General features: G+C 46.5%; 1 protein-coding gene across 3 annotated transcripts in view; it reads right to left on the bottom strand.

The window, feature by feature from the left end:
* Window positions 1-26,983, bottom strand: part of Slit3 (slit guidance ligand 3) — a 587,044-nt gene that overhangs the window by 45,344 nt on the left and 514,717 nt on the right. For all 3 annotated transcript variants that reach the window (XM_021178434.2, XM_029484039.1, XM_029484040.1), the window contains 5 exons: window positions 14,126-14,194; window positions 12,059-12,130; window positions 11,402-11,473; window positions 4,072-4,143; window positions 2,199-2,362 (listed from right to left, as the gene is read on the bottom strand). In XM_021178434.2, the coding sequence (XP_021034093.1) occupies window positions 2,199-2,362; window positions 4,072-4,143; window positions 11,402-11,473; window positions 12,059-12,130; window positions 14,126-14,194 (449 nt within the window). The remainder of the gene's footprint in view (window positions 1-2,198; window positions 2,363-4,071; window positions 4,144-11,401; window positions 11,474-12,058; window positions 12,131-14,125; window positions 14,195-26,983) is intronic.

The raw sequence follows: 26,983 nt of genomic DNA, 5'->3' as shown, positions 1-26,983 counted from the left end.
TTTTTTTTTTTTTTTTTTTTTTTTGGTAAGGGCTGGAAGGAGGTCATGGTCCTCACATAGAGCTTTGCATAGAGGGATTATGTCTACTGCTGTAGATAGCTTTGAGCATGAGTTATGGAGACATATAGAGCATATACATATATGTACACACATATATATATATGCTCCATTTAATACCAGAACTTTAGCCTGGAGCTAACAGTCTTCAACCTGTAGATGGGTTGAGAGTCACTCTGATGAGTGACCATTTGTAGGTAGATGAACAGATTGGCCCCAGGGAGCTCTGAAACCAATAGGTCCAACTTGGGCTCACATCAGAATGAGAGAAACCACCTGCCTGTGCTTGCCTCTGACTGAGGGGTTCCTGGGGCACAGAGATTTCTCTTGACACACAAGGACAAGTCAGAACCAGCCTAAATCCTATGCCTAGACTGTTACTCTAGATCCAGAGATTGCTGGACCCAGAACCAATGTTATTTTTCAAGCACTGGGGATCCGACCCAACTTCATATGTGAGGCAGTTCTACCCAGTTACAACCCCTGCCCTTGAGTAGTGATTTTTAAAGTTCTGCAGGTGATTCCTGTCAAGATTGAGCATCACTATTTCAGGGCTATTTGAGTCCCTCTAGTATCAGATCAGATGTCTCAGAAGCAGGAAGTAGAAAGTTAAAATTAGCTTTAAATCAATGGAATGTTTTCTGCTTTCAGCAGCCACATGGGACACTGCGCAGTTTGAAAGGGAAAATAAAAACCGAGCATTGAGATTCTCGGAGACGAGCAAAGGACACTAACAGATGGATGCTCAAAGCAGATGCAAGATAGATTGTGAAATTTCATTTGGGATACTTCAAAATTAAGGGCAGATAAAATAAAGGTGATACTCTGCCTATAAAGTAAGACAAAGGAACCTGGTTCTCCAAGAAAAAGATGCTCAGGGGGCACCGATGAGAGCCGGAGCCCATTATCAGCCATTTTAGAAATCGATTCTGCAAACTGTTTGAAGAAAACGTATTTATAGGGTATCATTGGAGACTCTGACTCTTATCTAGGGATACAATGTTAAACAGAGAAACATCTTCATACATTCACTGTAAGAGGGAAAATGGAAACACTGGAGATTTTCACCCTAGAAACAGTTAAGTAGGCTGTGATGGAAGACAGCTGGGCTGTGAGGGTCAGAAGCCCATGTTCTAGAGGTAGGGAGAGTCGGGATCCTGTTGTTGTGTTCTTATGAATTAGTTTGGGATACAGATGTGGCTCAGTAGGAGATGCTCATCAATATGAGCAAGGCTCTGGGTTTGACCCTCAACCCAAGTGGGGAGAGACTGTTCAACCTCTTTAAGGCTTAGCTGCTCTAAATATTTAACCTGAGGGTATTATAGATATCTACCCATAAAAATGTTGGAGAGTTAATCTGACACAAAAAAATTAAATAATATGTTAATATGTTAAGTAAGTAATATGTTAATATGTTAAACAAAATGATGAATAAAAACACATCTAACATAGACCTTGTCATATAAACACTTAGGAGTGGATAGTTATAATGAGCCAGTAAAAATAATATGTACAGGGACAAGGTGGCTCAGAAGGTCTACAAAGCCCGAAGACCTGAGTTCAGTCCCTGGAGTCCACATGGTGGAAGGACATGACCATTTCCCACAAATGGTCTCCTGACCTCCATATATACACTGTACTGGGTATGTGTTTGCACATATGCACATGAGAGAGAGAGAGAGAGAGAGAGAGAGAGAGAGAGAGAGAGAGAGAGAATTATTAAAGATTATGTAAAATTTATTAAAAGTCATGTACATAAGAATCTTGAGGCAGTACAATGTGAATGCTAATATTCCTGGGTGAGGAATGTAGGCTAGAATGTTCTCAGCTATAGACAAGATATGGAGAAGGAACCAGCAAGTACAGTCAGCCCTCTATATTCATGGATCTCTCACAAGCAGATTCCCCATCTGAAGATTCAGCCAACCACAGACCATAAATATCCGGAACAAAACTGTACCCTTATTAATCATGTACTGGTCATTAGTCCCTAAACAACACAATATAACAACTTTGTAGATGGCATTTACAGTGCATCATAAGTAGAGATAAAATATACAGTATACCTATGTTATATGCATGAGATAAGCTGTGCTTTTGCAAGCCACAGGCGCTTGGATGTGAGGGCAGGCGACACCTACCTTTGCACTGGAACCGGTGAGTGGGGGTGGTGAGCAGGAGTCTGTCCGCCATGGACTCTGGACTGCTGCATCTGGCAATGCCAGGCTCCTTGTATCCAGCCTTTACCCACTCTGATAACCAACGCAGACTGCAGTCACAGTGGAGAGGGTTGGTTCCCAGGGCCCTGGAAGGCAGAAGAGGAAGTTAGGCCCTGCCTGGCCTGGCCCACAGGCTCCTCCCCATCTGTGGCTCTCTGAAAACTCAAGGTTTTAAAACTAAATTAGAGGAGTCTAGTGTGCAGGCTAGAAGATACATCTCCACTAAGAAAAAAAAAATCGAAGTTTCCAGAGTCTATTTCCAATTCAGTAGATGTTCCATTCCCGCCTAAGTGACTGCTCTAGACAGAGCGATGTCTGTGCCCCTCAGCAATGGCAGCCACTTCTGAGGCTTTGTTCTCGATGCTCTGGAACATTCTGTCCTGGACTCTCCTCCAGGCCTGGCTCTCCAAGGAACACATTCTAGACCTCTGGCCACCTCCTCATGTGACTCTCAAGCAAAGGGTCTGTTAGAAGAGTTGTTCTCAAAGAGTTGTTCCAGGACCCCGATTCAGGAAGCAGCTTCAAGTGGAGGAGATTGAAGATATGGGGGTGAGCCATAGCTCACCCCAAACTTCTCCAAAGTGATTGGGAAGAAAACAGTACAATTCATTTTTTAAAATATCCTATTATCTACTATTTCTATATTTGGTGTACAGAATGCATACATGTCAGTACTGTAGCCTGTGTACACAACATGAAAATAATTAAAATGTACACAGAGGAGGAATACAGTCTCACCATCTTACCAACAGAGGTGGGTGCCCGGGCACTGTCTGAGAGTGCTAGCTATGGACACAGGGCTGGCCTGGGAGTCAGGGGACTGAGCTCTAGGTGAACTCTCATGACTTGATGAGATGCTATCGTTCATGCTCTCAAGTTCCGTGAGTGGAATAAGAAAGGAATACAGCATGGCTGATAATATGCCCACTGGAGTCAAGGCAAGCACGTAGCTGCCTACCTGTGGGCTGTGCAGCCTCAGGAAAAATGCTTTAACTTTCCTGAGTCTGAATTTCATCATAAATAAGAGAATAAACCACCTTAATGCCGTAAAAAAATATAAGAGATAACTCATCAAAAGTGTTTAGGGTAGCCGGGCAGTGGTAGTGCACACCTTTAATCCCAGCACTTGGGAGGCAGAATCAGGAGGATTTCTGAGTTTGAGGCCAGCCTGGTCTACAGAGTGAGTTCCAGGACAGCCAGAGCTATACAGAGAAACCCTGCCTCGAAAAAGAAAACAAAACAAAACAAAACAAAAAAGTGTTTAGGGTATAGCAAGGGTCCAAACACTATGTCACTATATGACAGGTCAGATGTCTTTGAAGGCTTCTGAAACAAAACCTTACAGTTTGAATACAGTATTTCAAAACAAAGCCCCTTTCATTTTCTGAATCTCAGGTTTCCTGTTTGCAAGTCTAACCAACTATGGGACAAAAATAATTTTTCAGTTTCACGTGTAGTGAATACATATAAACCTGGACAATTTGGGGGTCCTTATTCCACACTCAAAATAGTATAACCATTATTTACAAAGCATTTACAGTCGTACTAGGTATCTTAAGTACTCCAGAGACTATATCAAGCACATAGGAGAAGGTGTGGTGTTGTACACATATGCCATCTCACTGTACATAAGTGACTTGAGCATTTGTGGGTTACTGGGGCTCCTGGAGCTAGTTCCCTGTGCATACGGAGGGCCAAATGCCTAACACGAGGACAGAATATACACAAAGTGATGACTGTCACCATTACCATGTTCTGTTTTGAGCCAGTGCACCTTAAGGAAGAGGCTACTTACAGGTGGGAAAGGGATGTCAGATCATTGAAGGAGCCTTCAGGAACACTGGAAATGTCGTTGCCATGGAGGGTCCTGGGGCAGAAGGCACAGGTTAGCATGTGACCCCAGTGAGCCACCATACTCACCCAGCCCAGCCACCCTTCTGTGGTTCCCAGGGCCACAGCTCATGATATCGGTTGCTGCTGCCATTGTTGAGGGGCACAGACATTTGTCTGTCTAGAGCAGCAGCAGGGGTGGAGGGAATGAGGGCTTGGCAGGGAAGAGGATGTACTTTCAAACTCTATGAACCTGGGGGAGACTCAGGCAGGGATGAGCTGCTTTTCTGGACCTCAGTTCCCACACCTGACTAATGGAACCATCAGAGTTCCAGATGTTCCGTGCTTGATCAACTGTGGCTAATACTGTCTGTTCAGTGTTCTGATAGTGGCTAATCCATCTCTCCTGGAGCCAGGCTGCTTGCTTTCAGACTCTGTCTCCGCCACTTACCAGCTGTATGGCCTTGGGCAAAGTGGCTTATTCTCTCTTGAGCCTCAGTTTCTGATTGTCAAAGGAGAATGACCAATGGTCAGATTGTGACGTACAGGTTTTAGACTACGCAGAAAGAATGGAGTGTTTTCTAAGTGCTAACTGGTGAATGACAGGGAAAATGGGGAGGCAGGGATACAGGAGCGAGAAGATGGTGGGAAGATCAATCAAAACTAAAAATGTATGAAAATGTCATAGGGAAACCTCATATTTACTTACTTTAAAAAAATAAAGAGTCTGAATGGAGGCACCATGTGTGGAAGGTACTATTGGCTCCAGAAGCCACAGGTTACTAAGTGAACGTCCCAGTGTTTGGTGGCCCAAGGACCCCAAACAACACAGGTATCTGCCCATGAGAATTAGGTGAGAAGCCTTTATTGCTGGAGATGCCACATGCTCTGGGCTCAGGGCTCAAGGGCATAGACAAGGCAAGCTGGAACTGAGCTGGAAGCCCTCCCCACCCAGTGACTAGCTCTCATAGTGACAGACAGTGCTATTCTGGCTGCTATCAGGGAGATCACTGTTCACTTGATGTTCCAGAGAACTGACTGGCCAGGCATCATGTGCCCACTGGCGAAACAGTAACAAATCAGTTGTGTGTGTGTGTGGGGGGGGTGCGGAGGAGGGGTAACTGACCAGGCTCTGCTTAGAACTAAGGCTTGATCCACATTGGAATTCAAGTCTGGTGATAGAAAGCTGGCCAAAACCCCATGGCAGGAGACATCACGGGGGAATCTACTATTGTGGTAGTCTTTGGTTGGTTTTTATAAGTAGTCATGACGTCCAAGTGCCTTGGAGACAACCACACTTATAGTTTAGCTTAGTGTCGCTGTGACAAGCTTAGTGTCGCTGTGACAACTGGCCAGAGAAGCTTCTTTGTACTACCCAGTGGTAACTGTGGTGACATAACTACCACAGTGCTGAGAGGAAGTGGCCATGGAGTGCTCAGACACAAACGGATATCTGTATGACCCCTCCTATGGCTTGGGTGAAATCTGTGAGAGCGTAGAAAATCCATAAGAACTGGAGGAAGCAGGGGAGGTGGTTAACTTCCGGACAGGATCCAGCTGATGTATTCTTGGCTTCAAAGCTCCAATGATTCCTTGTATAAGATCTGAACAAGACTGACTGGACCTGTCAACTTTCTGTCTAGATGGGCAGGGAGGGAATTGGGCGGGGAGCTCCATCCTTGAGGATTTATATGCCATTAACAGTTAGGAAGGAAGGCCTTTGGAGACTCCATCCCTCCATGATGATCTATAGGCTTCTGGGAGACGGAGAAGCCTTTTCTACAGTGGTATAGCCACTGGTAAGGTACTCCTGCTCATGTTTTAAAAAAAAAAACCCAAACCCAAACCCTAAACCAAAACCAAAAACCCTTCAGCTTTAGGGGCTGGAGGAAGAGCTCAGTAGTTAGGAGCACTGACTGTTCTTCCAGAGAAACCAGGTTCGAATCTCAGCACCACAGGGATGTGAACCTGGTCTGTGTGAGTTATGGACAGCATAACAGCCCATATAGGCAGGCGTAACACAATACATATAAAAGGAAAAGAATAAAAGTTTAAAAGTATTTAAGAAAACCCACATCTATGCTCCTTTCGGTAACACCAAGGAACTACTGGTCAACTGCTCCTGTCAGGAGTAAGTCACTGTATCACATGAACAACTAAAGTACCATGAAATTAGAAGTTGGTGGGGAAGAGGAAGGTGACCAGTGAGTGGTAAGCAGACAAGAAGAAAATGGGGCGTGAATATGATTACAACATATGATGCACATGCTTGGAAATGTCACAATGAAACTCACTGCTGCGTGTGATTAGTATATGCTAATAAGGGAGTAAAACTTCACATTTCATAGTCCCACCTATATCACCTGTGTCTGGGGTGAGACGTGAAGGTTACAGTTCATGGGGAAAGAGCTAGGGGTTTCTCCTATTGTTTTTGGTCAGGGCTCAATTTCCCTTCTCCTGTGAAATACTCAGGGCCTTGTACATGCAGAATCACAGTCTAGACCAGAGATTCTCAATCTGTGGGTCTCGACCCCCTTGGCAACCCTCTAGCTCCAAAAAATATTTACATTATGATTAACAACAGTAGCAAAATTACAGTTATGAAGTAGCAAAGACAATTTTATGGTTGGGGGGGGGTCACCACAACATGAGGAGCTGTACTAAAGGGTCACAGCATTAGGAAGGTTGAGAACCAATGATCTAGAATTCTCCTTCCTCCTCAGACAGTCCTCCATGGTCATCCTCGTGCCAATGCATTCTGGGTGTGATTTGCCAGATGTAAGCTGTCCTTGACTTGGGGGCACCTGGGACAGCTGGAAGGAGTGGTCCTCCAGGCAGTGCTCATCCCTTCCCAGTGTGCTTAGCGACATCACTCTCCATGCTTCACACTGGCCCCAGCCTGCTCTTGACGAGGGTGCCTTCACTGCTGCCTGCTGTTTGGCAGATCCATGGTAGGTTAGTTGGGAAGGAGGCTGCCCACCCCCTCAGGGTCATGAAGCTCTAATAGAAAAACACTGAGGGGCCCAACAACAGCTTTGGCTGTGATATCTTCCAGTCTTGCTCCCAGTTGCTATGCATTGAGCTGCTGAGGTCTTCAGACCTGCAGATCAATGGGTTATGATTTACAAGGACAACTGAGATGCAGTCTACGCACTGGAGCAGCCCTCCCTGTCCTAAATGATTCCAGGTGCCCTTGTGTGGGGTTGGGGAGTGACATTTAGGACCACACACATACACACAAGGCATGTGACTCTGTGTGGGGCAGAGATCCCAAAGAGTGTGCAGATCCCCAAAGAAGGACAAGAATGCCCACAAGAATGTTCTTGCTAGCTATTTTACATGGAAAGCAAAGTAGGAAAAATATATTTTTTCCTCACACAATGTTTTGTACCAGGGCTCCTGACCACCCTGTATTGCTGTCTGAGATGAGTACTTACCAATACACACACATACACACACACACACACACACACACACACACACACACACACACGAGAGAGAGAGATAAAGAGATAGATAGATAGAGAGAGAGACAGAGAGAGAGAGAGAGACAGAGAGAGAGACAGAGAGACCAGAAGCAGAGAAACAGAGACAAACACATATATACATACAGATAGACAGATACACAGAGAGAAAGACAAAAACAGAGAGCGAGACACAGAGAGAGAGAGACAGAAACAGAGGCAGAGACAGAAAAAGACACAGGCACATACAGAGACAGAGAGACAGAGACATACATATATGCATACACACATACATATACACACAGATAGACAGAAAGATAGATAGAGGCAGAAAAAGACATAGGCACTCAGACAGACAGAGTCAGATACACATGGTCAGCCACATAGACAGACATATATAGGCAAATACACACACACACAGAGGGAGGTAGAGGGAAAGGTAGAGGAAGAGGCAGAGTGAGAGAGAGACTGAGACAGAGAGGCAGACAAAGATAGGGAGAGAGACACACACACAGAGTTAGACAGAAATATACATATACATGTACACCCCCCCCACATACACACATACACAGAGGCAGACAGAGATACATGTACAACACACACACACATACACACACACACCCTGCACCCCACCTCCAGGTCTCTTATTATCTTTCTATAGCCTTGTTGGACCTTATCTGTGGCTAAACCTTCATACTTCTCCTCCTCTTGGTGCCAAACAGCATCATTTATGGGACTCTCATTATTTTTGAAGATTTCGCTAACATAATGAAATCCTTCAGAAACTGGAGGAGAATATACAAACGCTCCAATGTCATTATAGCTAATGCAATTCCTGATTGAAAACAAACTTACTGGGGCCAGGGAGGTAGCTCATTGGGCAAGGCACTCACATAGCTGAGTCCAGATACCCAGAAGCCACTTAGAACCAGCAGTAGCACTATCTGTCACCCCTCTTTTCCTATACAAGATGGGACACAGAGACAAGAAAATCCCGGGAAGCTCAAGGGCCTGCTAGCCTGTGACCACAGCCATGAACAGGAGGAACATCTCCCTCATGTTGGTAACCAACACCCAAGGTGTCCTCCGACCTCTCCATGCATGCTGCAGTCCATACTCACCCAAAGTAATACACATAAATCAACACAACACAACAAGCAACCCCAACCCCCTCGCCTTTTGTTCAACTCCCTAAATTGTCACTATGTAGCAGTCTCCATCCTTTCTTACTTGTTACAGAGCTGATAGTATTGGAAACCTTGTTCCCTTTAGTCTCTGCTCATAGGTGTCAATGTTTACAAGATAGAATTAAGTTTCCTTTCCCACACAATCGCTAAATACTCAGCCCTTTCCCAGCCACTTCTAGTTTTCATCTTTATCTCTTTTAATAACTGCACTTCATTGACTTGCTGTGTCATAATCTCTTTATACACCTCCCCATTGGTGTCCCAGTAGGTAATATTTAAAATTTAGGTTAAAAATAACAATGCAACAAAGACCCAGATTTATAGAGCCTTTCCCTCATCTTGGGTTTTTCTGCAGTGTAAATTCCTACATGTGCAATTACAAGAAGAAAGGATACAAATATCATAAAAATGTAGCCCATAAATGTTGTTATTTTTCCTGAATTGGTCCTTATGCAGAAAATGGTTGCTCCCCACTGAGGTGCTTGGTTGGAGTGAGAGAGAGGCTTTAAGATTGGTTTTATCCCTAAGACCCACTGATTCTAGAATGATCATGCTAAAGCCTGCTGACTCTTAACTCAAGAAGCAAACACCCTGGTGCTGAATGCATACAGGTATTCAGAGACCCCGTGATGGCAGTGGAGCTGGGGTAGGACACACGGGGGTGGGGTGGGGGGGAGCCCCTGGCAGGCTGTAAACACCCCCGGGAAACAGACAGATGGACAGGGAAAACCTATTTTTCTCTTTCAGATTCTTTGAATTATCCCCAACAGAGTGACTCCAAGTCTTGAACCTAAGCACAGAGATTCAATTAAAACTGGCAGTTCTGTCTCCTGCCATCCAACCTATCCCTAGAAGCATCAGAATGAACGGATGGCAGATTGGGAGTTGGGGCGGACAGAGGCTAGCAGGCAGGGGGTAGTAGGGGGGAGCTGGTCTGGCTTTGGGCTGGCTGGCTGCGACCTATCCACCACTGCATTCATTTGGAAACAAGGAAATGGTTTCACTGATGTTTCCATCCCCAAAGTCCCCGGAGAAAGTGGATAACAGGTAAGTGACAGTAACAGATTGCACACTGTCAGCTCAGGCACTTCTTTGCCCCCGGAGAATTGATTTTTAATAACAGTGCAGATGACATGTGGCGGGAGCTGTAGCTGACATGGGTGTTTTGCAGGTCTTAATAAATCATATCAGCCCAGGGCCTCTGGAGTTGGACCTGGTTGCTGGGTGCTGTTTGTTGATGGCTTTGAGGCAGGAGGCCAGACTCAGCTACCTCATGACTAGTAGATTTGGCTAGTTATTTCATCGGCCAGGTCTCAGTTTTCCCCATCTCTAAAATGGGCATCATCTTCTCAAGTTCACAGTATTCTTATAAAGGATCAGGAGAAGGAATGGCCAGGCCTCCCCCTTTCAAGTACGGGGGTTACTCTTATAATATTGACGGGATGGAAATAAATGGGTATGAGGGTTAAGAGCTGGGTGACATCTCTATCAGGAGGAGATCCCTCAAGGGCAGGTGACAGTCAGAGGAATAAGCTGTGACATCTTTCTTTATCAATAAAACAGTGCAAGGCAGAAAGGTACACGAGTCAGACAAGAGTTGGAGCCGCATAGCGTCCTCTTGCTCAAGCTCCCGTTGAGGCCCGGATAACAGATCAGTATTTACTCCACACTGGCAGTAGCCAGAGCTGTGCCACGTGCTTTAGACACAGCATCTCATTTAATGGGAAGGCAATTAGCACCATCGTCTGATGTTTGTGGTTGAGAAGACAGGGAGGCTGGGGCAGAGCTGTGCTTGGGAATCAGGAGGGTTCTGCAGGCCCCTCTAGGCTTTGTGTGCAGCTCGTCTCTGTGTGTGCATGAGTGTGGAGGCTACAGAGTGTACAGCCCGGACTGCAAACTAGCAGGAAGAGCATAGGTACGGCCCAGGCTCTAGATTTCCCAAGAGAATGTCTAAATCAGGGTCTGTTGGGGATACGTCAATGCCGGCAACATATTAAAGCTTCAATTTTTGTTTTTTGTTTTTGTTTTCTTTTTGACACAGGATCTTGTTAAGTAGTCCAGGCTAGACTCAAAGTCATTAACTAGTCTAGCCTGGGTTTGAGCTCATTCTTCCTGCCTCAGCCTCCTAAGGGCTGGAATTACACATGTGTGCCAATCACATCCAGCTCTAAAAGTTTTGGTTTTTGAACAAGAATGTTGTAAGCCAACCTTTTGAGCTTGGATGGCTTGTGGGCTTCCAGCTTGTGATCTCGGGTCTTTGCAGAGGGAGTTTACCCTTCTGAAGTCAGAGCGAGCACCCGTGAGCAGCCTGCTCATCACAGAGCCCTACTGTGTGCTCATGAGGAAGGAGAAGGACTGGTTATCGTACCCTAGTACCCTAGTCATGGGGTGGGGTGGAGGGTGGCCTATCTGATACACAAACAAGTGCAGACCTGAGGGGTGAGCGCTTAGCTAAAGGCTCCAGAGTGGCTGAACCTCAGGAATGCCTCACTCAGAGCACATCCCCATTACCCCACTGAGTAGGTAAGGGTGGCTGGGTGGCAATGAATGGGCTGTGCCCAAAGGACAGTGGGAAGTGAGAGCTCTGTGCACTTCATGCTATTACCCAGTACTATCTAAGCTGACCCCAGTACCAGTGACTCACAGCACTCGGAGGGACCTTAGTCCATTGAAGGCATGGACAGGGATGCATCTCAGCCGGTTGTAGCTCAGGATCCTGTGGAAAGGAGAAATATGAGGCTGATGACGGCCCCTGTTCTTGTGGGTGCACTCTTTACACAGTGGACCCGTCAACGCAAATGTTTCCTCCAACTTCTCTGACTTAATATATCGACAAAGGTACCGCAATACAGAGAGAAGAGAAACCTCCTGCTACTCCATGAAGCTCCTTAGTTTGCCCCCTCCCCCACCCCCACGTTCCACAGCAGACTGGCTCTCTAATCAGCTTTCCTACCACCTCCCTCCACTGTCAAATGGTGTGTGCTTACAACATGCGGAGCTAATGGGAAATAAATGGGTCTGAGCAAAATATAATTGTGTAGGAAACCCTCCACTGGGAAAGAACACGCATGGATCCCAGAAGGCATTCCAAAGACAGCCTTCTTCAGAGGTAATTAGCTTCTTGTTCCTCCATCTGCCAGACCCCTACCTCTCCAACTGGCATCTTCTGATGACTAAGGTCTGCCTTTCAGTGGGACAGCCAAAGCCATGAGGACCACTGGCACAAGGTACCTAGGACTGGGGCTCCAAGACTAGATGGCCATGCCCGCAGAGGTTAAAGATGAAATGTGTTCATACTCACAGTGTGGAGAGGTGGGACATGTTGCTGAAGGTGTGATTGGTCAGCATGCTGATGCTGTTGTTGCTCAGGTCACTAGGTAAAGAGAAACAGAAAAGCCACAATATTGTTAGCAGCACCAAAGGGAGCCCACAGCTATCACTTGAGTGTGCCACCCATCAATCAACCCATGTGTTATTACACGCACACCCATTCACCCATCTATCCACGCACTCATTCATCTGTCCATTCACCCACCTGCCTATTACTCCCTGTCATACTTGGTCATCTGTCTAAACATATGCCCGCTCACCTCTACTTACCCATCTGTATGCCTACCCATTCTCATATTTATCCACTTACCTTCTCATCCATGCACTTATCCTGCTCCCATCCATCCATTTACTTATAATACACTGATCCAGATGTTATTTTTCCATTCACATTGTCACAGCCTACTCATTCATCCATTTATTTACTTATTCAATGATTAAATCATTCAATTACATGTGTAGTTGTACATTCTATTCTAACAAAACATACACATAAGAAAACATTTCTCTTTATTCTAGTATGTTTCTTTTCTCTATCAATTTTGTCTTTTTCAAGACAGGATTTCTCTGTTGAGCCCTGCGATTCTGGAACTCTGTATAACGAGGCTAGCCTCAGACTCAAAGATTTGCCTGGCTCTGCCTCTTGAGTGCTGGGATTACAGGTGTGTGCCACCACCGTTAAAAATTGCATAGCCCAGGCTGGCCTCGAACTTGTGATCTTCCTGCCTCCACCTCCTTCAGCAAATCCTGCTGGTGTACATCACCACATCCAGCTTCCTGATCAGTTCTTATCACCAGTGCTCTCTCTGTTGTTTATTCATTCCATCTGATTCATCTCTTAGGGGGAAACAAAATTGGTAGGAGAAGACATCTCTATCAACCACACCCTTTGGCTTTTTCCTCAGAGATAAATTTCCAGAACAGCAAGGTGATATTAGCTGCACATTGGAGGCACCCAAGGAGCTTTTAAATCTTGTGAATCCAGGGTTCCAAGCCTAGATATTTTGACTTAAATGTTGTACCTAGGTGTAGCCACAGTATGGAATGACAGCATCAACAGCTTCTCCCTGGGCAATTCCACACAGCAGAGCAGTGGTTCTCAACTGGGCATTCTTGTTCTGCCATGACATTTGATAATGTCTACAGACATTTTTGGCTGTCACTATTGGGTAAAGCGCTACTGGCATCTAATAGAAGCCAAGGTCACTGCTGAGTGTCTCATAATAATCACAACAATTCCCCTAACCAATAGATATCTAGTCTCAGATGTCCATAGCTCTGAGTTTGAGAAATGCTCATGAGATGTTGGTTTCTGGAGAACAAGAATGGGGACCAAATGGTGGCTTTCTGGGACTTTTCATTAGTGGGCCTCTGACTTTGTGAAAGAACCCTTCTTGTCTCTTGTGGACTGGCTCCTTTGCCCTCTCAAGCAGACATGGCTTCTTTCATTACCACTTGCTCAGGGCATAATTTTACCCTTCTGGGTTCCAATAAGGCAAGGCAGTGAGATTGTTGAGGGACAAAGCTCATGGGCCTTGCCTCATGTTCTCTGCATTGTATTCAGGGGTTATCTGGTTCTTGGAAGGCTTGAAGCTTGTAGCAGCTATTATTGAAGGCCCTTGCTTTAAACCATCACTTGAGACATTTTCTAGGAAACCAAAGAAGGAAGAAGAAATGCTTGTTTGTATTCCTGGTAGAGCTAAGTGTGGCCACAGCTTGCAAGCAACTGAAATTCCAAAACACTCAGGAATTCAGCTTAGAGCCTGGAGAGGTCAGAGGCTCCCTCCAATCCAATAGGAAGGTAGTTCACAGCCCATGATGTTATGCCTTGGCTATTTCTACACACAGGCCTCACTGGGCAAACCCTTCCACTTCAGCCTGGTCTATATTCCCCCCCAGTTATCTGCTTCTCCCTGCACCCTGCAGCCATGCAGGGTGAGAATTGCTACATTTGCTGAAGCACTGTTCTCTCTTAGTCTCTACAGCCCACCACCCCAGGAAGGAGAAACAAATGCCTGGCTAGTGGCAGGCTCCTTACATAAGGGTCAGCTGTCGGAAGGCAGACAACTCTTTGGGCACTGCTGTTAAATGGTTTCCTTCCAGGTACCTGAAAGAGAGGTGCAGAGTTATAGCACTGGGAAGGGCACTATTTTGATCACAGTCTTTGCAAGGCCTCACTCTGTTCCTTTTTTATATCTGCCCTCCCCCACATTTGTCATCATTATCTATTGCATGACCATGCAGTTGGTGATATTTTTCTCCACTAGAGTGATAACATTTCATGATGGCAAGGTTCTTGCTAAAATTGCCCACCACTGTATCCTAGTAGGGCTCTTGATGTTGCTGATACATAGTAGGTATGCATCCAGTGAAAAGTTGTTTAATATTACTAAATGAAGCACTCAATGCTGACATATCATGATATCTGAGTAGCAGCAACACAGTTGAGGGCCTGCCTGCTCAGGGTTACACAGAAAGCAAGTGGTTGACCTAGAATTGGAACCCAGGTCTCCCTGACAATTCCACGCAGCTTTTACCCAGACCCTGGAGGATGGCTGGAAAACTGACTCATGATTTGTCTTACGATTTCAACTGAGGGAGACGCAAGATGTCAGGTGATCCTGAGGGCAGTCTATGAGAGCTTCCAGGGAATTAACTGGGTAAGCTGAAAAACAGTCAGAAGAACAGGAACCAGGAACACTGTGGGAAACCTTCTTCCCTTGGTGCTGGGTGCCTGGTACTGGCAGCCCACGTAGGAGAAGGGCAATGCCACTTTAAAGAGACATTTGCTGCTGTGGTGGCTTGACAGCCCCAAACCCTCAGTGAACCATGCTTGAGAAACACCCAGCAAACGGTCTAAGACTATGTTCTGAAACCTGACAACGAGGACATTGTAATGTAAGAAAAGAAACTCGGGGTCAGATCTGCAGGACGTTCAGGTAGCCGAAAATATGGTAGGAACCAAAGTGTACAGGAGAACATTCACCATGATGACAAGTAGCACACAGGACAGTAATGAGAGCTGCACAGGGCCCAAGCCAGCATTCACAACTGCTGCCCTGAGGGAAATCACAGAGGTGGGACCAGCTCCTGAGACTGCATCGTAAAGCACTGTCCAGGACAATGCCTGTCCTCTGATCACTCACAGGAGTACCAAGCAGGGAGGATGGGAGCATCCATAGCAGAGGAAGTCCAGGATGCACGACAGGGCTCTAGGAGCTGGGAGAGTCTAGATGGAGTTCGGCAATCATCGGCTCAGTCAGTTCTCGGAACCTCTATTTCCGGGCAGGTGTCTATCCTTTTATACCAAGCCTATCTTTATTTCATCTCCAGTGCCATTTTAACAGGGCTGCCTTGGCTTCATTCTGTGCCCTGCCCACCCCTATCCTTTTCCCTCTCCCTGCAGAGCATAATCTGGCCTGATATGCAGCTCCCTGAAAGATGGGACTGTTCTACAATATCAGACCAACAAGGAAAAAAAAGTCTTAAAATTGAATAAATACATACTGGTCATACATAAACCTTAGAATATAATGGAAGCAGTCCTAAGAGGAAGGCTCACAGTTCTAAGTGTCTACATTAACAATCAGAATGACCTCAAATGAATGAATGAATGAGTGAATGAATGAATGAATGAATGATGTCCCTCAGGGCCTAGAAAAACAAGACTAAGCCAAACATGGGCTGGTGAGATGGCTCAGTGGGTAAAGTGTTTCCTTTTGAGCCTGATACCTGGGTCAGATGCCCAGGACGCACATTAGGCAGTGTCTTAGTTAGGGTTTTACTGCTGTGAACAGACACCATGACCATGTCTCTTTACCAGTACAGGATCTGTACAGGGAGAATCTGTTCATTCTTCAAGCATCCACCCTGCATCTCTAACAGGAAAGCACTGTTGGTTATGGGAACAAAGCAGTCAGAGAACCAACATCATGCCTTTCCTTATGAAATTTACAGGACACACATTAGGCAGTGTCTTAGTTAGGGTTTTACTGCTGTGAACAGACACCGTGATCATCAACTCTTATAAGAACATTTTTCATTGGGGCCACCTTACAAGTTCAGAGGTTCAGTCCATTATCATCAAGGCAGCATCCAGGCAGGCATGGTGTAGGTGGAGCTGAGAGGTCTACATCTTCATCTGAAGGCTGCTAGCAGAATACTGACATCCAGGCAGCTAGGACGAGGGTCTAAAAGCCCCTACCCACAGTGACACACCTACTCTAACAAGGCCACGCCTACACCAACAGGGCCACATCTTTTAAAAGTGCCACTCCCTGGGCCAAGCATATACAAACCATCACAGGTATAAAGAAAAGAACGAATCCACTTCTCCAGTTGTCCTCTGACCTCCACATGTGTGCACATGCACACTCACACACAAAGCTAGCAATGTCCTGACACCCAAGCCAAAGAAAGATACAACAAAACAGAAAATTATAGACCAAGCTCCCCGATGAACTTAGATACTGAAAAACTCAATAAAATATTGTGCCCTGAATTCAAGGACATACCAAAGGGATTACTTACAATAAGGAAGTTGGCTTCACTCTAGAGAAGCAGAGATGATTTACCATATGCTAATTAATAAGTGTGATGTATCACACAATGTACTCAAGGGCAGGAATCATATTGATGGACGCAATAAAAGCTTTTGTCAAAAGACCTTTTCATTATAAAGCCCTGGGAGGGAGGGAGGCTAGGGATGGAGGAGCCACAACAAAGGGTGTGTACAATGAAGGAAAACCACGATGATGCTAACTGGAGAAAAGACACCTCCACCAAAATCAGGAACAAGACCAAGGTATCCACTGTATCCTGTTCAGTATAGTGCTTGAAATTTACCCAGGGCAAGAGGAGAAGGAAGGAAATAAAAAAAGACACAAAGAGAAAAGGAAGAAGTCAGATTTCTGTATCTGCAAATTCAATGATTTAATACCTTAGAGACCCTAAAGACTACCAGAAAATTCTGGGAGCCAATAAACACTTTCAGTAAAGCACCAGGATACAAAGTTACACATCCACAACTCAGCAGCCTTCCTATATATGAATGATGTAAATAAATAATACCTGAAAGAAACCAGGGAAATCATCTCAAAAATATAGAACAAATCTAACAAGAGAAGCGAAAGACATGTACAATGAAACCATTGAAGTGCAGAAGAAGGAAATTTATGAAGATTCTAGAAGATAGAGAGGCTCTTCCACACTCATGGATCAGAAGACTTTAACTTGTTAAACTACCTACCAAAAGTGATCTATAGATTCAATGCCCATTAACTACCAACATCATTCTTTACAGAAAAAAAAAACTCAATTAAAACTCACAGGGAATCATAAAGGACCCTTGCTAGCCATAGCAACCCTGAGCAAAAAGAATCGTGTGGTAGTTATCACCACATCTGATTTCAAGTTATACTACAGAGCTATAGTGATAAAAACAGCAAGGTATTGCCGGGAAAACAGACTCAGATATGGCAGAGAAGTGAGAGCTGATACAAGCCTGCAGCCACAGTCAACTGACTGCCACTATAAGGTTGCAAACCAAACCAAACCAAACCAAATCAAACCAACCAACCAACCAACCAACCAACCAACCAACCAACCAACCAGCCAGCCAGCCAGCCAGCTAGCCAACCAACCAATCAGCCAGCCAGCCAGCCAGCCAGCCAGCCAGCCAGCCAGCCAGCCAACCAACCAACCAACCAACCAACCAACCAACCAACCAACCAACCAACCAACTAACTACTGAAGAAAAGATAGCCTGTCTACCTTCCTAGCACCTACCAATGGTGCTAGGAAAATGGGCTATCATGGCAGAGGAATTCAGCTGGCTCCTTTCTCTAAGCCAGTGCAAAGATCAACTCAATGTGCATGAAGACATTAGTGTAAGACCTGAAACTGAAGCTGTTAAGGGGCAAAGCCCAGGCATAGCTAAGGATCTTCTTCCCATGACTCCAGTCACTCAGAAAGTAAGGTTAACTACTGACAAGTGCAACCTCGTGAAATTAAAGGCCTACACAAACAAAACTCCCCACAAAAAAACCCAGTTCATAGAGGAGACAGCCTACAGAATGGGAGAAAACTCCTTGATTTATATCTGACAGCTGATTAATATCTGAAACATTCAAAGAACAACAACAATTAAAAAAAACCCTAAACAAAAATAAATAAATAAAAACTCAGTGAAAAATTAGGCCAAGGAACTTAACGGAGAATTCTCAAAAGAAGAAATATGAGTGGCCAATAAATATTTTAAAATGCGCTCAACATCCCCAGCCGCCAGGGATACGTAAATTAAAACTACTTCGAAATATCATTTTATCCCAATAAGAATGGCTATTAAAAAGGAAAAAAAAAATGACAACAAATGCTATCCAGGGCCTGTGGAAAGGCGAGCATTCGTGAGCATTCACTCACTGTCAGTGGGAACGTGCTGGTGCAGCCACTGTGGCCTCCTGCCTGGAGTTTTCTCTAAAAACTGAACCCAGAACTTTCATCGGACCCAGCTATTACTCTCCTCACCTGTGCTAGAAGACTCCCCATCCTACCACAGAGACATTTGCTGCTCCCTTCACAACAGCTAAGAAATGGATTCAGCCGGGATGTCCATCATCCGATGAACAGATAATGGAAATGCGGTACACGCACGCATGCACGCGTGGAACTTTACTCAGCCGTAAAATGAAATTATGAAATATGCAGGGAAATGGACGGGACTGGAAGCATTAGGGTGCAGAAAGTCTAGGTTCAGGAAGACAGGCAGTGGGCGTCCTCTCCCGCATGTAGAGCCCAGCTTCTAATTTTTATATATGTGCATTTATGTGAGAAAGAATGTGTGTGGAGCTTAGAAACCTAGAGAGAGGCCAATGGGAGAGGAAGGAGAAGATTCTCTAAGGGGAAGTACTAGAACGCAATAGCAGAAGGAAGCGGGAAACAGGAAAGGTTTAAATAGGGGGTGGGAGGCAGGGGGGTGGGGGAAGGACAAGATAGGGTTGTCAGTCCACACTGATGATACATGGAAAGACCATTAGGAAATCTGATACCTATAAGTCAATCAAACATTATGTGGAAAGCTTAAATGGAGGTACAGTGTGTGGGTGGACATAGCTGCTCCCAGAAGCCACAGGTTACGGAATGAAAATCCCAGTGCCCTATGTGAGTGGGATGCTGCTGTAAAAACTGTTGTTCGGGGAGGTCCCTAAGACCCCTCGGACACTCTGCACAAATGTCACCTCTGTTCACTGCCTACCAGAACTAAATGGGAGGTCCCTATTTCTGTTTGCTCCTGTAACGGGAGCTGTGCTGGAAACACCTTCCCTCCCTGTTGGCTAACCTTCACTGACTGCCCCACAAGGTGCTATGCAGGCTAGTGAGGGGAATGGTCTTGCTCAGCCATGGCCAGTACATGCTACACCTCTACTGCTCAGGCAAGTGTGCACTGTAAACAAGCCTGGCCCACTCCTGCAAGCAATCCTAACGAGACTCACTGGGCCATAAATACCAGGGATGAAAGGTAGTGGTGTTAGTCAGAAGGAGGAAAGAAGCTGGTGGCATGGGAGGGGGACAAGAGAGGCTCAAGGGGGTGAAAATAATCAGGCTATACTATGCATGAAAAGGTCAAAATGAAATGAAAGCCATCACTGTGCATAATTAATATATGATAAAACATTAAACAAAAAAGAACTTCAATTCAACACCGAGGATCTCTGATGTCTTATTTGGAAATAAGGAAAGGGGGGGGTATGTCTGTGTCACGTGGAACACGGGGCCAAGCCACAGAATGTGGGTCCCTGACAGACAGGAGTTCTTGGGTAAACAGCGTCCTGGATAAACAGCGTCCTGCCTGAACCCAAGGCTCCTGCAGGGACTTGTTCAGCTAGGATGAGGCAAAGTCTGCATACGCAGGCTTCCCAGAGGAAAACAGCCTCAGTATAACCATGTGAATTACAAAGACAGTCACTAGCAAGCCTGCCCTCTCAGCCAGGGGACACAGGCCAGTTCCCTAACCCCAACCAGTCCCTAACCAGTCTCCAACAAGTCCCCAACAAGCACTAACTCCAACAAGTCCCCAACAAGTACTAACCCCAACAAGTCCTCAATAAGTCCATCCCCTAGGCTTCCTGTTGCTCAGGACACAAGTGAAGATTTGTTAAGGTAACTTTCAAGGTTAGCTCTTGGGGTGAGTTTTCCTCAGCATAGCATTTACTATTGGCTGTCATTAGCAATTGTCTGCCTAGTGCCAGCCAGCCCTTAGTTCCAAGAGGTCTCTGTTCTGCTATCTCAGTACTTCTCAAGCTTTAACAGATGTGCAAATGGCCTGGGGTCGCTTGAAGCTGGCTCTGATCCGGAAGGTCTGGGGTAGGACTAGAAAAATCTACATTTCTAATATGCCAAGACCTAATTTGGGACATGAGTTTGCAAACACATGGCTGGGGTATCCAAGACCTACCACAAAGTGACCAAATTAGGCCGAAATGGGTTAAGGGCATGGGCAACCCTAGCAATGGCAGACAAGTTGGAATGTCTTCACTTAAGACCTAGCAATTCTCTTCCAGTGGCCAGACCCAGGAGAGCCTCACGGCATAGAACTCTGGGCAGGACTCAGGAAGCCTCAAGCTGCCATGGTGTACTGGTTAGTGTCATCATGTGGTCCTCTCTCATGAGTCTATTAAGCACTATGCTGTACTAGGTGTTGGGGATATATAGGTGGACCGAATTCCAGTTCTGCCTTCAGGAAGCTTTATTCAATTGCTAAAGTTCAGCTGTGCACACACTTAGATTGTGGCCTCAGGCCAAGGAGTTGGGCATTCGTTCATTCATTCATTCATTCATTCATTCATTCATTCATGTATGCATATGTATTTATTTAGCAGCTGCTGTGTGCTAGGCACTGTCTATGCTGATGAATGAGGTAGCCAGGAAAGAAGGGGCGTGCTTGTGAGGAGATCCAAAGCTGGGGCTTGCAGGGAAGGTGCAAGGACTGTGGTGGAGAATGCAGAGAGGCTGGAGGACTCTGCTTCATGTTCAGTCCGCTGTCTTGAGCCAAGTGCCTCACCTCACACTGGAGCCTCCCGATTGATTACCATTGATTCACCTCTGTGTACACAGCGAGTCTGTAAAACTCTCCGTAACACAGGCCAAACCACAGAGGGCTCTGCCCCATTTCACACAAGCTGGAGTCACCCATGCTGACCATGGTAACCAAGGGTAAACTGAGCTGTTTAACCCAGGGAAAGGAGAGGGACCCCTGAGTTTCTCAGACAGTCTCCACGATGGGCTCAGGATGTTGCCTCGGCTTCAGTCTTTGTATTTAGTGGGGGTGGGGAGAAACTGGGTGTCCCAGTGCTTGCTCATCTGTAAGTCTTCCTGTCTTACTTTGCAAAGTGAACCAACCACCTGCTTTTTGTCCCCTCTCTGCTGCCATAATCTTCATTCACTGCTTGCAATGTCTACCCATTGCAGGTGCTAAGAGTACCTATAAAATACATTCACAGAAACATCTAGACCAAGTGTTTCACCATGATAATTGGTACTGCAACCTAGCCAAGTCCAGACAGGAAACTACAAGGGCCTTACATCCCTCTGTGGATCTCATATCTGACCCTCTGATGACCTCAAGTTGCAACTGCACTGGCCTTGTCCTTCCCTGAATGACCAAAGAGAGGGTGGCCAGGTCTTTGCCTACACTGGTCCTGCCTTTGCCTCCTTGTCTAGTTTCCTCCCGTGACCTCAGTCCTCAAATCTGCCTCCCACAATTCAGCTCCTCCCCCCAACAGGTGACATCACATGACATCTAAGACTCTGGGCATCATATCATGTTTCAGTCCCCGGTAGCGTTTTCAGTGTGAGTCTCTTCGTAGAGTCATGTTCACACACTCGCTGTGGCTTTCCCACACACTGCCTGGCAACAGCTAGACTCAGGAAAGATCACCTGGGCAATAAGAATCCTGGAACTCCCCAAGGGAGCTGCATCTAGCACAACAGAGTAAGCGGGAGCTGCTTTCGGTACAGGGTGTCCCCGTGCCCTGGCATCATGACTTGGAAGACACAGAATCAAAAAGCTCCACTTCAGAAATGCAGATGCAGCGGCAAGGGATGCTCTTTGTGGGGAGCCCTTGATGAGCGCTCTCAGCTCCAACATTGCCTAGAGCTGCAGTGGGGTCCGCAGGGACCATTCAGAAGCCTGCCCTTTGCCCCCAGCCTCAGAACCTGCTGCAGCTTTTCCAGCAGGTCAACCTTTTCCTTGACCTGAATTTAAATGCTCTCTCTCAGCCCTCACTCCGGAGAACTCACCTGCCTTGCATGACAATCCACAAAGATCTCTACACAGAACACTCCCTGCTTTCTGCTCCCATTTCAAGCTTGGCAGAGCAGACTGGTTCTCACAAAGAATTCCAGGACCTGCTGAATGGAGGATGGAGAGGACAGCCACCTTCCAGGAGACCCTACTCCAGGTCAGGATTTCCACCAGAGGCCTGGGTGAAGTGGGGGCAGCTCAGCTGTCATTCTGGCTATCTAATAGCTGTGTAACCTCAGGCAAGACACTTCACCTCTCTGAGCTTGTATTTACATAGCTGTAAAATGGAGCTTATGATAATTATTACCATGAAGAATTATGAGGGGCCCTATGGATAGATTTTAGAATAGTGTCCCCCAGCACACTAGTGTTGAATGATATTTGAAAATATATTCAAATACATATATATTCATATATGTGTGTACATTATACCCACATGGAAAGATTTATATATGTGTATGCATATATATGTGTGTATATATAAGTATATATGTGTATACACACACACACACATATGGAGAGTCCACCTTCCTTTAGCCTCAGCCTGCACATGATCCTCTCAAGCGTCCAGAGCATGCACCTCCTCTCTCAGACTACCTGCTCCCCAGGACCCGGGTGCTGAATAGAAGACCTTTCTACCAGGAGGGACTTCTCTGCGTATGGACTTCTCCAGGAATGGGCTTTCGTCCCCAGTGCTCCTGGGAAATGTGACTTGACCACCGGTTGTTTTCCACATTTAGTTCTTTCTGTTCTAAGTCTCCAAGGGCAGGAATAAGAGTGCGACCCTGACTGTTCTACTCCAAGTCTGATGGCAGCATCTCCTGAGTGCGTGAACAAGCACCTCTTGCTAGGCATGCTTCCCCGGCACTGAGGAGAGACCCAGCTCTACTGGAGATGAATTTTCCTTAGTCCCCTCAGCCTCCTGATAGCACTGACTGGTGTCCTCTCCTAATGTTACGTGCAGAGCGCTCTCTGGGCCAGGTCCACACTAGGACTCCTCAGTGCTACTGTGCTCAGAGCTAGCCCCTCTCCAAAGCTGGGGTGAACCCTGCAGTCGGCTTGGAGTACCCTCTGGCTCTCCCTGTGTCAGGGTATACCAGATAGTTTTATGTCAAATTGACACGACCAAAATCAACGGACAGGAGGGAACCTCAACTAAGAAAATGCCTCCATAAGACTGGGTTGTAGGCAAGTCTGTAAGGCATTTTCTTAATTAGTGACTGACAAGGGATGGAGGCATGAGGGCAAGAGGGGCTGCAGCCCATTGTGGGTGGTGCCACCCCTCAGCTGGTGGTCCTGGGTTTCATAAGAAAGCAGGCTGAACAAGACACAAGGAGCAAGCCATTAAACAGCACCCACCTCTGTGCCTCTGGGCCAGCTCCTGTCACCAGGTTCCTGCCCTGAGTTCCTGCCCCAACTTCTTTCGATGATGGATAGTGATGTAGAAGTGTCAGCCAAATAGACCCTTCCCCCTCAACTTGCTTTTTGGTCATGGTGTTTTATTGGAGCAGTAGACACCCTAATCAGGACAATACTCTTTCTACTTAGAGTGGCTCAGTGGTTATCAGAGCATATTACTCTTTCCAAAGTTAGTTCCCAGCACTCACACTGAGTGGCTCAGAGCTGCCTGTCATTTCAGCTCCGGGGTATCTGATACCCTTGTCTTGTCATGTCACGATCTCCGTGTATACCTGTACACACATGTACCCCAACCCACATATACATTTCATTAAAAATAAAATAGAATCCTAAAGCAGAAGGCCACCATCCTCCCTTTTGTACTCAGCTCACATTTGCCCTGGTGATATGAAACCAACAGAGGACAATGGTGTGGGACATTTAAGGCAGAACACTGGGCCTAAGTCACTGGGCTGTCTCTATGTGTACATTTGCACGTAAAATAACAAAGCAAGCCACACTTAAGAACTGCCCTTGGCAAGGCAGTAAAAGCTATCAACAGTATCGGGAGGGAGCACTCATTCTTTGGCAACTGTGTAACAAAATGAACAGTGTACACACAGCATCTCCGCAGCCTGAGATGTGCTCAGTGAAACCCTACTGCCTTGCTCCCTGAACTAGCTGCTTTGGAATTCCCCCATGAAACACTGTTTCTACTTAAAAGAATGACTGGCAGGGTTTCCTCAGACGGGCATTTACCTGACAGTTTCTGAAAAGGAAGAAAAGGACACAGGGCAAAGCCCAAATGGTATTGGCTGCCGGCGACAGATCTGGAGCTTTCACATGACTATTAACATTTTTGAAAACCCGAACTCTGCTCGACAGCTCTCTCACTGAAGACTTCCCTGATGGGAAACAGACAGGTATCCAGGTCAATGACGTGGAGTTTTATCTACTGGAGAATGGGCTGCATCACCACCTGCATAACTCAGTGGGCTGCTCTGAGTGCCCAGTGGGTGATGTTGTAGATCCCAGCTGGGGGACTACTCAAAGTCCAAGACAGACCAGTGTAGATTAGGAGAGAAGAGGCAAGTCTACAGATACGAATGCAGGTTCCCCACGGCAGCTATCCTTTCAGAAGACCCCACTGCCTGTGGTGTGTGATCAATGCTAAAAATCCGCACTTCAATCTCTGGTTTGTCTCAGCAACACACTTCTTATATAAATATGTGGTGGATAGAGAGAGACTTTTAGGTGGAATAAGAAATAGATATTTTAAAATGGTGTGAGTTAGTTTCCAGTGTGCCCTCTCAAACATTAATAGTATCTCTGGCAAGCACGTGTTCCGAAAAAGCACAAAAAGCTCCCAGGTTGGGGCCCCACAGCAGTGCCAGGCCTCCTAGCTCTCACTTTCTCCATCATTTGTTCTCCCCCCTGCACCCCCCCCCCCAGTCTTCACTGTGGCCTAGATGGTTCTGTGCCAGAATAGAGCTCCTTGGAGTGCACCAGAAACCAGGCATGGCTGGGAGAGACATCATCTCTTCCACAAAAGAGAATCTGTGGGTCTCTAAAGGCACAGAACTCCAATTACTTTTGCTATTTCAGTCTCCATGTCCCAAACCTTAGAGAAAAGCACGCATGAGCTGTCTTCACGGCATTTCTGTATTTTGACATGTTGGGAAGGAGCACGTTCCATGGCCAGTTTCTGCAGCGTCTATGCCTGGAAACTGATCACCGCATGTTCACACAGACTTTCAGGGGCTCAGCTTCAGTCCATACCCATGCTGACAGGAACTTTTAGTGACTGTCAGACCTCCTTTCCTTCCCTGGGGCTGCCAGTCTCCATGACAACCTCCCTGAGAATCAGGAATGCCAGAAGTGACAGTCTCACCTAAGACCTGCTTGCATTCTAAGAGGCTGGCGTGCTCACAGCCCAGCTAGGAGACACAGGCCTGGGACGTGATGGAGATTCCCAGGGGTATTTGGGTCACATCACATTCTGTTACTTATGTCTGAGGATTCACGTCCAGGCAGCCCCAGCAGAGGGAATGGGCCTAGGGTCTGGGAGGGAGCTCTGACACACAATACAAGTGTGACAGTGTGGGTGTAAGTGGCAGTGTGAGTCTTGCCGCTGGGACACCCTGACCAACTGTCACTCCCCTTATCTGGCTCTTCCAGTTCCTATAACAGGGTCTCCACCTGTGTAGCTACTTCTGTCTATTCTGCCCTTCTGCCCTGTCAGGGACCTGCTCCTGCCTGGCCCTTCACTGTTGGAGGGCACATGGACCATGCCACCAGAGGCGTTAGCGTAAACCAGGTGAGGTTGAGCATGTCCAAATCCTGGAAATCTCAAAAACCAAGATTAGAATCTCATCCTGAGATAGGCAGGAGTGGGACTAACTCCCTCCCTGTTTCTGTGCCCACCTTGAAGCCTAATCAGGCGACCCCCAGCAAGGTGGACACAGGCAGTCCGTCACATAACCCAGTACCTGGAATGCTTCTGCATGCAAACGAGGCATCTCAGTAGCCTTAGGTTTCAGCCAATGGCCTTCTCCCGCAATGGATATTCTCATCTCTCCCCGAAAAATGTAACCTTCGGTTCATCCTCAATCAAGTGTATGTGTTCAAAGCCACCCCCAGTAAGGAAATATGAACAGGCTAAGATTGTCTTTGAGAGCTGCTTCATTAAAGTTCAGTGGAGAAGGCCGGAGATTAAAAGAGCCGTAACACTAAGATTCTCAGAGAAGGCCTTTTCTTTCCTCTCCATATCCCCTCCCTCCCTCCCAACCAGATCAGGGTCCTGCTGGTCCTGGACTCTGCTTCCCACCTCTGGCCTGGTGGGTAGTGGTGTCTGACACCCCAGAGAGGCATACTGGGGACCCCACCCGTTCTGGATTTGCACTGTCTTCTCTGTGCTGGTTCAGGTGGTAACAGGACACCCCAGAGAGGAGAGGCAGGACCTGGTGCCCATCAGACCCAAGCAAACCTCTCTTTCACAGCCTCATCTCACACCTTTTATGAAGCCATCCGAGCTTCAGAGATGGCAGAACAAATGTCTAATTTCCCCAGAGAGACTCCGTGCCTCATGAGTGCTAGGCCCACCTGTACTAAGGGGCATCTCTCCATGATGGCAGAGAGCCTGACATACAAGGCACCTCAATCCCCATGTGGTGATCTAAAGAATGACTGCACAGAAGA

This window comes from Mus caroli, chromosome 11 (assembly GCF_900094665.2).
Source record: "Mus caroli chromosome 11, CAROLI_EIJ_v1.1, whole genome shotgun sequence".
Classification (NCBI taxonomy): domain Eukaryota; kingdom Metazoa; phylum Chordata; class Mammalia; order Rodentia; family Muridae; genus Mus; species Mus caroli.
This window is presented reverse-complemented; position numbering and strand designations above follow the sequence as displayed.